The sequence below is a fragment of the Carcharodon carcharias genome, chromosome 3 (genome assembly GCF_017639515.1).
Source record: "Carcharodon carcharias isolate sCarCar2 chromosome 3, sCarCar2.pri, whole genome shotgun sequence".
NCBI lineage: Eukaryota > Metazoa > Chordata > Chondrichthyes > Lamniformes > Lamnidae > Carcharodon > Carcharodon carcharias.
In genome coordinates this window covers 96,203,268-96,216,667 of record NC_054469.1, presented here as the reverse complement: position 1 = coordinate 96,216,667, position 13,400 = coordinate 96,203,268, and the positions used below count along the sequence as shown (strand labels likewise).

Below are 13,400 nucleotides of genomic sequence, written 5' to 3'. Positions count from 1 at the left end.
CAGTGTTTACCCTATCAAGCTCCTTCGGAATCTTGTATGTTTCAATGAGATCACCTTTCATGCGTCTGAACTCCTACACTTCTAAGCTAAATTTAAGGGCCTCATTGGCAACGGGGTGAGAAAGCCTTCCAGGCATCTTCGAACAGACTTAATCAGTGTGGAAGCAGGAAGGTGGCGGGGTCTCCACTCACCACCCTCTCGCCTGATTAAATGCTTCCCCCCTCCACCCTCCTGCGCCACCAAACTTGCCACCAGGGGTGGGGGGCATTAAATTCTGCCCTATGATTCTATAAGAGCTGAAAGGCAGGACATCCTTATCAGTGAGCACAGACACGATGAGTCGAATATGTTAAAAGTTCTCTGACTCAGGCAATGTTGGATGTTGCTTTAGTGGACTGCTAAATCCCCTGTGCAAATCTCAAGTGAAGGAGGAGCTTCATCCTGTTTGTGATTGGTGATCGTAGTTGCGTGGGAGAATGTTTTAGCAATGCTCGTCTCTGAGTGGCTGGGACTGCGATTTGTGTTTCTGTCATTATATAAAAGAACATTTTGCCTGAAACTCCAAAGATCAAAGTACATGTCAGCGGTACTGTCGTCACACGTGAGTACACTGCAACACATTCCACATGAAAACGCTTATTAATGTTTCAACAGCAGATTTTGATTAACATTTAGTTTTAAATGCAGTAATCCAGCTAGTGACTGCACAGCGTGAAACTGTGTTTAATACATTCGGATTACTCTTCGTTCGAAAGGATTTATTACAAGGTTAACCGTGTTAAGTGTAGCAGGAAGCAGGCAATTTTAGCAGATACTAGAATAAGTAAAAGAGACACGTTCTGTACATTTGCAATTGGGTGGGTGAAGCTGGGTAGGTGCACAGAGAATAATACATTTAGTTCTAAACAATCGAATTTGACCTGCAATCAGTTTACCTTTGAAGGGACGCGTTCATTTTGCTGTCATAGTATATACAAGATATATAGATTTCCCCATAATTCGGAGAAACTGATTTACTTTACGTTTCAGGCTATGCACCAATTTCCATGTTTTTTTTATTTTTTAATGAAAATTCTGCAGCTCCCTTTAATTGGAATCTGAAATAAAGAGTCATGGATTTCGAGGAATTCCGTACAAGGGGCAAAGAGATGGTGGATTATATCACAGATTACCTGAAATTCATCGATCAACGTCCCGTTTATCCGACGGTGCAACCCGGGTACCTGCGACCCCTGATTCCGGAGAGCGCGCCCCTGGAACCCGACAGCTTCGAGGATCTGATGAAGGACATCGAGAGAGTCATTATGCCGGGGGTGAGCAAATTTAGCCCACAAATTCATTCCCTGAATGTAATCCTTCGCATGCTCTCCTCCCTGAATTAAGAAACACTGTAATTGTTATTCTAAAACTACCTGTTGCCATGTAGTTGAGTAACAAGATCAAGAACTGATAATATGAAAACTAACATTGTATAAGAATGAAGTGAATGAAATCAAATGGCCAATTGCTATATCAAGCAGCCGTAAATTTGCATTGAGATTTATGGGTTCATCAGTAAATCAGTTAGCGGTCAGCGAACGTTACAAATTTGCCGACACCTGCGCTGTTTTATAAATTATATTTAATGCGTTTTCGTCCCCAGGTAACCCATTGGCAAAGTCCTCATTTTCATGCTTATTTCCCCGCCGCTACCTCCTTTCCTGGTTTTCTGGGTGACATGTTGTCTGGTGCTATCGGCTGCGTTGGCTTTTCCTGGGTAAGAACCTCTTGGTGTTTCTCCTGTTTTACACACACACAATTCAGGGAAGACGACCGCATGCATTCAGCTCTGTCAATCCGTGTAATACATTGACACCGATTAACGTACACCTAATTTTTTTTAAATTTTGAATTAAATTGTTTTTTTCAGTTTATCTCGGCTATTGATTTTTAACTTTAGAAGTCTCTCAGGATTCAGATTTTTTGTGAAAAAGAATTATAGTCGTTTGGTGGTACAGAACTTGCTGAAAAAAGAGGTGGTCATGCACTCATGCAAAGTGTCCTGATGAGTGCAAGACAAAAAAACTTTGGCATGTCTCTTTTTTAAACAAAAAAAAATAAGTATTGATACCGACTGCCTGAGTTCATGTAATCGCCAGGAAATTACTTTTATATGTACAAAGGCTTTTGCAGATTAAGAGGAAGTTGTAAATTAATAACAGTCAATTTGACAATATTGTACTTGGCAGACCTCCCATCTTGTTGATTATTTTGAATGAAACTTCTAGTTTTGCAGATACATCAAAGTACTGAGATTTGTCTAAGTCTTCATTTTGATATACTGTTTTACATCGTAAAATTCTGTATGTGTGTGAGAGGAGGGCAGGGGGAATGGAGTGGAACTTGCTCTTTGATATTGTCAAAAAGCCAAAAGCACTCAAGAATGATGTGGCCAGATCACCAACAGGTTTCTATTGCATGCAGCTGTTCTAGGGATAATGGTCTTAGCATGTAAAGACTACAAGAATCCCATGGGGTGGCACACAGTAAGACAAGGCCAAGTGTATTCTTTAGGTGCAGTGGGTTTACAGAACAAGGGATAATTGAGCCCCAGAGCATGCAGGTATAATTCAGCTTTCATTTTAAAGTCTCACATACTGTCTTTTTAAATTAAATGATCTCATAGAAGCATAAAATAGTTACAGCACAGAAGGAGGCTATTCGGCCCATCATATCTATGCCAGCTCTCTGCAAGAACAACTCAGCCAGCCTACTCACCTGCACTTTCCTTATAGCCCTGCATAATTTTTTCTCTTCCAGTGCTATTCAATTCCCATTTGAAAACCACAACTGAAAGTCTCCACCACACTCTAATAAATAAAAGGTTTTCCTCATCTTGCCATTGATTATTTTGCCATTCACCTTATATTGACCTCCTCTGGTTCTCAATACTTGGACCATTGAGGAATAGTTTCTCTCTGTCTGCTCTTTCTAGACACCCCATGCTTTTGAGCACCTCTATCAAATCCCCTCATAACTTTCTCTTAGGAGAACTACCCAAGCTTCTGCTATCTATCCACATAACTGAAGTTCCTCATTCCTGGAACTATTCTTGTGAATCTTTTCTACACTCCTCTAATGCCTTCACACCCTTCCTGACTAGAATTGTATACAGTATTCCAGTTGAGGTCAAACCACTGTTTTATACAGATTCCTCATAATTTTCTTGCTTTTGTACTCTATGCTTCTAGTTATAAAGTCCAAGATTCCATATTTTGCACTTTTGAACTACTTTCTCAAACTGCCCTGCTATCTTCAGCATTTTGTGTACAAATACCACCAGGTCCCTCAGCTTCTGCACCCCCTTTAGAATTTCACCCAAAATTTTATATTGCCTCTGCCATTCTTCCTGCCAAAATGTGTCCGTTCACACTCTGCCACATGCCTGTCCATTCCACCAGCCAAACTGTGTACTCTTGAAGTCTATCAGTATTCTCATCACTGTTCACAATACTTCCAAGCTTTGCGTTACCTGAAAATTTTGAAATTGTGCCCTGTACACCCAAGTTTTAATCATTAATACATATCATGAAAAGCAGTGCGCAATACTGACTCCTGGGAAACCCCACCACATACCTTCCTGCAGTCTGAAAAGCAACCATTCTTACTGCTCTGTTTCTTGTCACACAGAAAATGTCATACCAATGCTGTCACTACGCACCATCTCCCACTCCCTGACTCTACGCACCCCTGCACCCCCAAAACTGCTCAGCCCTGCACCCCAAACCATGCTCCTCAGTGCTCACCCCACCATCTGACATTGCACATTAGCCCCTATGACACTGCTGACACCGCCGCGCACCCCCCCCCCCCCCCCCCCCCCCACACACACACACACAATCAACACTGCTGAACCTCCTGACATTACTCACCACCTCACCTCCACCCCCAGCGCATCATCCGGTGCACTGTTGTGGGGGTGGGGGGAAGGTAAGCATTGTTGTAGTGGGGAGCAGGGGGATTGTTGAGCAGTGTTAGGGTGGAGACTGAGCAATGCTGGGGTTGCAAGCTTGAGAGGGGAGCCTAAAGACAAAGACAGCTCCATTTAAAAATAGTGAAATTTAGTGAAATGAAGACAGACCTCAAGGAACTTGCCTTCACTACAATTGTGCTTCACCACAAGGCCTCCCAACTCTGCTCATTGTTTGATTCATATGTAATAATAAGTTGTTGGTAATATCTGATTAGGGACCAATATCATTTTGTTTAAAAAAATTAGCAAAGTTTAAGATTCAACGTACTTGCTCAATAAATAAAGCTACAAGATTCCATGGGTTTTGAACAATCAAAAATAAACTTTACTACACAAGGTCAGAAATCTAAAACAATTTACAATATCTATCTTATATACTCTAACACTCAGGGTAAGTATGAAGTACATGCGAATTAACAAGCCAACTGTGATCCACCACACCACACTGCATAACAATTGGCAGATGCAACCAAGGCAGAGTCCATGGATTTCTTAACAATCCACCCAGATGTCAGTAACACTGTGAGTCAACCAATCTCACTGAAACTCTGTCTCTATCACGAGGAATTCCAGTCTTCATCTCCAAAGATCTAACCTTGGAATTTTCTCCAAAGGTCGCTCCAACTTGGACGGCATCAACAACTGCCCATCTCGCAGGGTTTCAGTCACGTCTCCCGAGGTTCCATTCCCCTGGATTCCCAAGTATACACTTAAATACCAACTCACAAGCACAATTTCAGCTCTTCAGCCGTTCAAGTGGAACACTATTGCTCCAAAGGGGTACCTTTGCCCCAACACGGGACCACAAACCTTTGGCTGCCCTCTTGGATCTTCAGGGTTTCTTCTAAGCCCCCTTCGATTACCAGGGCTTCCCTTGAGCTGTGTTGACTTAAAATCTGCTACCCACAGTCCTTTCCCTATTTGGAGCCTTTATTTCTGTTCCTTTCTTTGTAACTGAACCGGGACCTCTTCCTGTCCCTGTCACCACTCTGGGACTCCTTTTCTGGGGCCTCCCTGTCCACTCTCCCCTTTGGACCTCTCCCTGTCCCCTCTCCGCTTTGGGACCCGCCCCTGACCTATCTCCCTTAGGGATCTTTCCCTGTTCCCTCTCCCTGTCTCTTGCCTGGGACTCTGATCTTCCATGGCGCTTCACCCCCAGTCACCTGACCCAGGTCTCCATGCCGTTTTTCTTCTTGTACAGGCATGCTGAGTCCAAAGAATGTAAAAATGCTGATATGTGCATGTGTAGCCCACTCACGGTCTGCGCATGTGCACAAGCTTCAAGGCCTATCAGGAGTTGAAGTTCCTGACCTCCAATCTCAACATTAAGGTAAGTTGACTTTCGTAACACACGCTGGAGCCAAGACAAAAAGATCCTAAGGCTCCAGTGTAAAAAGGTAAGACCACAATTTTAAATGGGGTCAGCAGCATGTGCTCCCACTCCGACACTAACCAGGAGATCTGGGGTAGTATGTTGACAGAGTGAGATGAAGCAAGGTGAGAGGAGGTTAATGTGGAGCATAAACACCAGCATTGACCTGTTGGGCAGAATGGTCTGTTTCCATGCTGTAAATACTATGTAATGTATTATGTCATACCTTCCTTCTCCCATAGCTTCATTTTTTAAAAAATCATTCACAGGATGTGGGCTTCGCTGACTGAGCCAGCATTTATTGCCCATCCCTAGTTGCCCTTGAGAAGGTGGTGGTCAGCTGCCATCTTGAACTGCTGCAGTCCATGTGGTGTAGATACACCCAAAGTGCTGTTAAGAAGGGAGTTCCAGGATTTTGTCCCAGTGACAATGAAGGAACAACGATATATTTCCAAGTCAGGATATTCTTCTGCTTCAACTATTTATCCAATTTCCTCTTCATGGATGCAATCTCTGCCTCGACAACTTCCTTGCACCCACAATGCAGAAAAAAATTTCTCTTAATCTCCCTCCACACTTTGAGTGATCATTTTAATTTGATAATCCCTCATCACTGACACCCTAAACAAAGGAACTTGTCTGATTTTATTCATTCTATCAAAAGGCTTCGTAATTTTATTGAAAACTTGTATTCAACCTCCTCTTAGCCTTTTCCTGGTCCAATGGAAATAGCCCTAGTATCTTAAGTCTCTTATTACTATGTCATCCCTGGTGTCATCCAAATGAATCTTTTCTGTATGCTCTTTCTGGCACCCAAAGCTTCACATAGTAGTTTAACTGTGGCATAACTAATTTTTTGTGCAAATTAATTATTACATCTTTACACAAATGTGTTCCTAATTATAACACCTAAATGCTGTTCACCATTTCTGTGGCTTTATTTATCTACACTCATACTTTCAACAGATCACGTATGTCAAATCCTAGGTCTCAATGTTCATCCACATTCCTTAGTATCTTTCCATTTAGCTTATACCCCCATACTTTGTTTTTCCTTCCAAAATGGAATTCCACCCAACTGCCCACCTTAAATGTTATATTCTACTTAGCTGCGCATTCCACTAATCTGTTTATGTCTTCCTCAAGTCCTTTAAGTTCCACCTCATTTTTTTCAAGCTTCTACATTTGTGCCATCAGCCATTTTAAGATTGTGATGCTTATGTCCAAGTCTAAACCATTCATATATATCGAGAACCAAAGTGGGTGTACCATAGGGTACAGCACTTCCAACTCTTTTCAGTCCAAGCAATACCCATTCATCTATCAGCTTTTAAATTAATTAAAACTTCTCTCTGATCAACCAACTTTCCATACATGCTACGCCTTTCCTTTTATATTACATGTTTGAATTTTCTAAGATGTCTTATCATGCCATTGAAAATCCATATGCACCATATCTACTGAACTCTTTATTAATCCAATCTTTTTTCAAAAAAATTATCAAACATGACTTGGTTGTAATGAATCCATGCTGGGTGCCTTCAATTAACTCATGCATTTCTAAATCTAGTTTTATCACAAATTATGGATTCTAAGAACTTGCGTAAAACTCACATTAGGCTAACTAATCCATAGATACGCAGTTTAATTTTCTCTCCCTACTTGAACCAGCGTTTACATTGGTTACTCAAATTGCATTTTTAGCAGGGATTGAAAAACTGTGTCCTGAGCCTTTGCTGTCCACTCTGTAATTTCTTTCAATAGCCAAAAGCACATAGTCCTGGATTTTCACTCTTGAGGCATGTGCACAGAGCCAGGAAATCTTCCAGCTCGCTGCACCAGCCTCGAGGAAAAAGTGCCCCAAATGATGGGATGGATCTTCATTCTGGAGGGGTGGATACAGAATGGAATCAGGCCCGCCAGCCCTAGATGCAGATTGGATGCCACCACAGGGGCTGCCGAGTGCCGAGGTGGGCTGGTTCATAGGCTCACCTTGGTTCTTTGAGACTTCGTCCCAGTTGTTTTAAATAGTAGGTCCTCTAGCCCTCACCCCCTCACATCCCAGCACTCCCCATGTCCTACATGCCAACTCATGCTAACCCATGTGTCCACCTACCCCATGGCCCCTTATCGCTCCTGTGCCATCTTAATGCTGACCCTTGTCCCCCAATCACCACCCTTTGCCCTTATACACTCTGTGCCAACACACACAGTATCCAGCATCAGCAGACCTCAGGAGCCACACTGAGATTAAATAAAATAAATTTCTAAATATCTATTACAGACTTCACTGTATAAAAAGAACCCATTCATGAAAGCCCATGAAAGGACTGCAGCAGTTCAAGAAGGCAGCTTATCACCACCTTCTCAAGGGTAAATAGGGATGGGCAATAAATGCTGGCCCAGCCAGCGAAACCCACATCCCATGAATGAATAAAAAAACACTTTTAAATCCCCTCAATTGCTTAATCCTTATAAAAGCAAACATTTGTACCCATAATTGCACATCAAAAACAGCTAATACTTTAATAACCTCTTTGAACTGCCAGTGAAACTGTGAACTTACAGCCTCCCACTGTGGAAAGCAGCCGAACATTAACAACGCTTTAATGGTAGCACTCAGGGTTATGTGAACAAACAGCTATTTAAATGGCTGGAACAGATTTTCTTTCAACTCTTCGCTCAGACAGGCTGCCTTTTCAATTTTTAAAGGGCAGGGCACTTAAATAATTTGACAGCTTGACAGTTCTACATAGCTTATCCACCCTTAAAGAGCATTAGATCTACAGTAAAAAAATTTAATTCACACTGCAGGATGAGGCCTTTTGAACTCAGCATTGAGTTTGGGTTTCCCCCTTATGTGTGTCATGTCCCGTCCCCATCCTGCCTCCGCTGCCCCCCCACCCCCCCGCCCCTCCACACACACACACACACACACACACACTCCACACACTGACAAAAACAGCTTCTGCCGGATATGGGAGGGCGGGATTTCAAGATCCCGGATCCGTCCGCCATATTGGATATGCGTGGAGTCTCCACTACTGTGTGAACATCCAGACCATGTAATGAAAGCGCAATGACTTACCGCCGTTACTTCTGCTCATATGTTTTGAAATCAGTTCCTCTTCTACAATTATTTATTGCAGTTATTCCATTTTATCCTCTAGTAGACTTATGTTATCACTTCTACCATCATTACTACTATTCAAAGCTGTTTATTTGATCGAAGGACAGAAGCACTTATACTTCAATAGAGATGTTCATTTCAGCGTCATTCTAAACAAAGAATATTAAAGATATCCTCATGGTGCTGAGCTGCCACAGATTAACCTGGATTTCACAGTCTAATATGTTAATGGAGGAGATCATGATAATGCACCTGTCAACACCAATCATATCTGTCAGTCCCACTTAGTTTCCTTTTAGGTTGACAAACAAACAAAGTTAAATTTGCTCCGAAACAAGGGCCGGAATCTTCCATTCTAGAGCCTAGGTTTAGTGGCAAGAGTGGATGTGGGAGTGATTTCCGCTGGTCAGCTCATTACATATGTATCCACGAGGAGCTCGCTGAATCTCGTGGCAGGCGGGCAGGAAGCCACTGTCCCCGCCTTTACCTCACGGGATCGAAGGTCCAGGCACCATATTTAAAGGGCACCCGAAGAGCCATTCATCACTGCAAGTCGGGAACTCTGGATTCTACCAAGACCAGGATGTTGCAGACCAGGCAACATGTGGCCCCCTTGGTTCAGCAAAACCATGGTTCAAATTCTCCGCCAGACTCTCCAGGAAAGGCGGGAGGTGCTTTTGCCCAGGGATGGCAGCAGGAGGCCCTCCCGTCTGACGATAGTGGTCTGGGGGGAGTTTGCAGCAGAGATTAGCACCCATGGGGCCCGCAAAAGAATCATGCAACAGTACAGGAAGAGGATGAATGATCTGCTGTGCTCCACCAAAGTGGCACCATCAACTCACTACAAGCGACACTTGTAAGGGCATCAGGCAGGGTATGTGTGTGAACTCACAGGGGTGTCAGACAGGAGCTTGTGTTGCAGGAGTCCACCCATGTTCTGTCTGCTATCATGGCTCTGACAAGCAAGTGCTTGGCTGCCTCCATGGAAAGGGTGGTAGCTGCCTAGGAGACCCAGATCCAGCAGAACACACAGTGCCTGTCAGATATGTGCACAGACCTGCACTCCCCTGCTCTAGCCTGGGATGCAGTGCAGCAGTGGCTAGGCGAGAGGGGGACTTGACACCTCTACCTCCCTCCAGGTGCCCCTTCTCCTCAAAGAGTCAGGGAAGTACCATTGGCCACCCACAGGGAGGTGGGTGCCAGCCAGACATCCCAGGGGTTTTATCCCAGGACACTTCACCTCCCCTCTGCCGATGACCCTATTGCCTCCAGCAGGACAGGCCAAGGAGTGTGTGCCTACATCTGCACAGGAGACTATTAGCAGGCCGGGGCCTTCCAGGTCAAACTGCCAGAGGACACCCGCCAATGTCATCACAGTTAATAAGGCATAGCAGTCAGCAGGTTTCCTCCACCTCAGCTGTGGATGTTGGGGCGGCATCTAACCTGAGTAACAGAAAAAGAACTAGTTGTGTGGTAGTATAGAACTTGAGTATTGCTGAAAAAACAAACATGTTGTCAAAGCTTTCCATCACGCACTCATCAGGACAGTTCACAAGACTACCAAATGTAAAGGCAACAACAATTTATACTTCATGAGAAGAGAGTGCTGATTGATTGGCGTGGACTCTAATTGAATGAGGCATTGCCATGGAGAATGCACCAGTTAACGAATGACTGACAGTTAACTGCCAAGCTTTGTTTAAATTTAGACCAGGCAAGTTGGCTCTGATTGATCAAGGCATTGCCCTGGGGAAACGAACCAGAGAATGGCTGTTGCTGCATTGCACCTGTTTCAACTAAACAAAATTGGCGACAAATTTATATTTACAGTTCCCCTGCTTCCCGGGACCCTTCGTTAATGTCTCTGGCTCTGAGCTACCGTTGGAGGCATCGGAAATTTCCTTAGTACTTAATCGGGTAATTACCCAGGAAATGTTATTCAGATAAAAACATAGTCTAACACATGGGTAGTGACACAACTGACTTCCCAATCTGACTATTTGACAACCTGAATCGACTAGCCCCCGATCCAACTACCCCACCCCGATCTGATTACACCCCTGACCTGACCACTCGACTATCCCACCAAGCTGACCCGACTAGTCTCTGACCTGACTACCCACATCACCCCTCACCCGCCTACCCACGTACCCACCTCACCCACCTACAGACCTCACCATCCTACCCACTTACCAACCTCACCTACCTACCCATTCTACCCACCTACCCATTCACTCACTCACCCATTCATCTACTCACCCATTCATACGCTAACGTTAGGACTGGACCTTTAAGCTTACCACATGCAGTTAAACAGTAGTGTATCCTATCTTCCCCTGACTTCGCCGCTCTGACGGAGTTCCCCGAGGAAAGCTGCACTGCAGATTTCTGTGAAAGCTGGGCTTGGAATACCCCGGTGGAAATGTGCAGCATTGATGAATTGTGGGAATTTTTGATTGCACTAGCAATCCAATTATCACTGCTGCTGCCTGGAAATCCAGACCAATAAAAACAACTAAAGAGGAACAAAGTCCCTTCAATTGAATTAAACCTTATTCACTGAGAATGTCTATTTTATTCATTCTTTTTTTTATTCAGTCATGGGATGTGGGCTTCACTGGCTGGGCCAGTATTTATTGCCCATCCCTAATTGCCCTTGAGAAGGTGCTGGTGAGTTGCCTTCTTGAACTGCTGCAGCCCATGTGGTGTAGGTACACCCACAGTGCTGTTAGGGAGGGAGTTCCAGGATTTTGACCCAGCGACAGTGATGGAACAGCGATATATTTCCAAGTCAGAATAGTGAGTGACTTGGAAGGGAACCTCCAGGTGGTGATGTCCCATCTCTCTGCTGCCCTTGTCTTTCTAGTAGGGAAAATCCCAAGATATTCTATATATATATCAATGGGAAGAGGATAACCAGGGAAAGGGTAGGGCCCATAAGGGACCAAGAGGTCAATCTATAGATGAAGCCAGATGACATCGCTAGAGTGTTGAATGAATACTTCACATCCGTCTTCACCCAAGAGAATGAGGATGAAGGTATCGAACTCAGGGAGAGAGACTGCGAGGTTCTTAAGCAAATTGATATAGGGAGTGACAAGGTATTGGAGGTGTTCGCAGGCTTAAAAATGGACAAATCTCCATGTCTGGATGATTTGTGTCCCAGATTGCTGAGGGAGGCAAGGGAGGGGATCGCAGAGGCTCTGACCCAAATTATTAATTCCTCTCTGGCTACAGGGGAGGTGCCAGAGGACTAGAGAACAGCTAATGTGGTTCCACTATTTAAGAAGAGCTGTAGGGATAAGTAGAGATAAGCCAGGGAACTATAGGCCAGTGAGTCTCACGTCAGTGGTAGGGAAACTATTGGAGAAAATTCTGAAGGAGAGAATCCATCTCCACTTGGAGAGGCAAAGTTTGATAAAGGATAGTCAGCATGGCTTTGTCAGAGGGAGGACATGCCTAACAAATTTGATTGAATTTTTTGAGGAGGTGACCAGGTGTATAGATGAGGATAGTGCAGTTCATGTAGCTTATATGGATTTCAGCAAAGCCTTTGACAAGGTCCCACATGGGAGACTTATAAAGAAGGCAAATGCACATGGGATACAGGGTAATTTGATAAGGTGGATTCAAAATTGGCTTACTTGTAGGAGACAGCGGGTGATGACAGAATGATGCTTTAATGACTGGAAGCCAGTGTCCAGTGGAGTATTACAGGGATCTGTGCTAAGTCCCCTATTATTTGTCATTTATATAAATGACATAGATGACTACCTGGGAGTAGGATTAGTAAGTTTGCGGATGACACAAAGATTGGCCAGGTGGTTAACAGTGTCTTTGGCTACAGGAAGATATAGACGGGATGGTCAAATGGGTAGATAAGTGGCAGATGGAATTTAACCCTCAAAAGTGTGATGTGATGCACTGTGGAAGTATTCAATGAACGGCATGACACTAGGACATTCTGAGGAACAAAGGGACCTTGGCGTGTGTGTCCATAGATCTCTGAAGCCGGAGGGGCATGTTGGTGGGGTGGTGGTAAAGGCATATGGGACACTTGCCTTTATCCATCGTGGCATCGATTACAAAAGTAGGGAGATCATGTTGGAGTTGTATAGAATCTTGGTGAGGCCACAGCTGGAGTACTGTGTGTAGTTCTGGTCGCCACATTATAGGAAGGATGTGACTGCACTGCAGAGGGTACAGAAGAGATTCACCATGATGTTGCCTGGGATGAAACATTTAAGTTATGAAGAGAGGTTGGATAGACTTGGGTTGTTTTCTTTGGAGCAGAGAAGACTGAGGGGCGACCTGATCGAGATGTACAAGATTATGAGGGGCATGGACAGGTTGGATTGGGAGCAGCTGTTCCCCTTAGTTGAAGGGTCAGTCACAGGGGGAAAATAAGTTCAAGTTGAGGGGCAGGAGGTTTAGGGGGGGATGTGAGGAAAAACTTTTTTACCCAGAGGGTGGTGACGGTCTGGAATGCGCTGCCTGGGAGGGTGGTGGAGGTGGGTTACCTCACATCCTTTAAAAGGTACCTAGATGAGCACTTGGCACATCATAACATTCAAGGCTATGGGCCAAGTGCTGGTAAATGGGATTAGTTAGATAGATCAGGTGTTTCTCACGTGTCGGTGCAGACTCCATGGGCTGAAGGGTCTCTTCTGCACTGTGTGATTCTGTGATTCTAGATGGTAGTGGTCATGGGTTTGGAAGGTGCTGTGTAAGGACCCTTGCTGAATTCCTGCAGTGCATCTTGTAGATGGTACACACTGCTGCTAATGTGCGTCAGTGGTGGAGGGAATGAATGTTTGTGGATGTGGTGCCAATCATGCAGACTGCTTTGTCCTGGATGGTGTCCAGCTGCTTGAGTGTTGTGGGAG

The 13,400-nt window shown here is 44.4% G+C and overlaps 1 protein-coding gene across 1 annotated transcript in view; it reads left to right on the top strand.

Moving 5' to 3' along the window:
* The first annotated feature begins 584 nt into the window (after positions 1-584).
* Positions 585-13,400, top strand: part of ddc (dopa decarboxylase) — a 181,668-nt gene continuing 168,852 nt past the window's right edge. Inside the window, exons 1-3 of the mRNA XM_041184524.1 lie at positions 585-601; positions 1,081-1,313; positions 1,643-1,756. Coding sequence (XP_041040458.1) covers positions 1,113-1,313; positions 1,643-1,756 — 315 coding nt within the window. The 5' untranslated portion in view covers positions 585-601; positions 1,081-1,112. The remainder of the gene's footprint in view (positions 602-1,080; positions 1,314-1,642; positions 1,757-13,400) is intronic.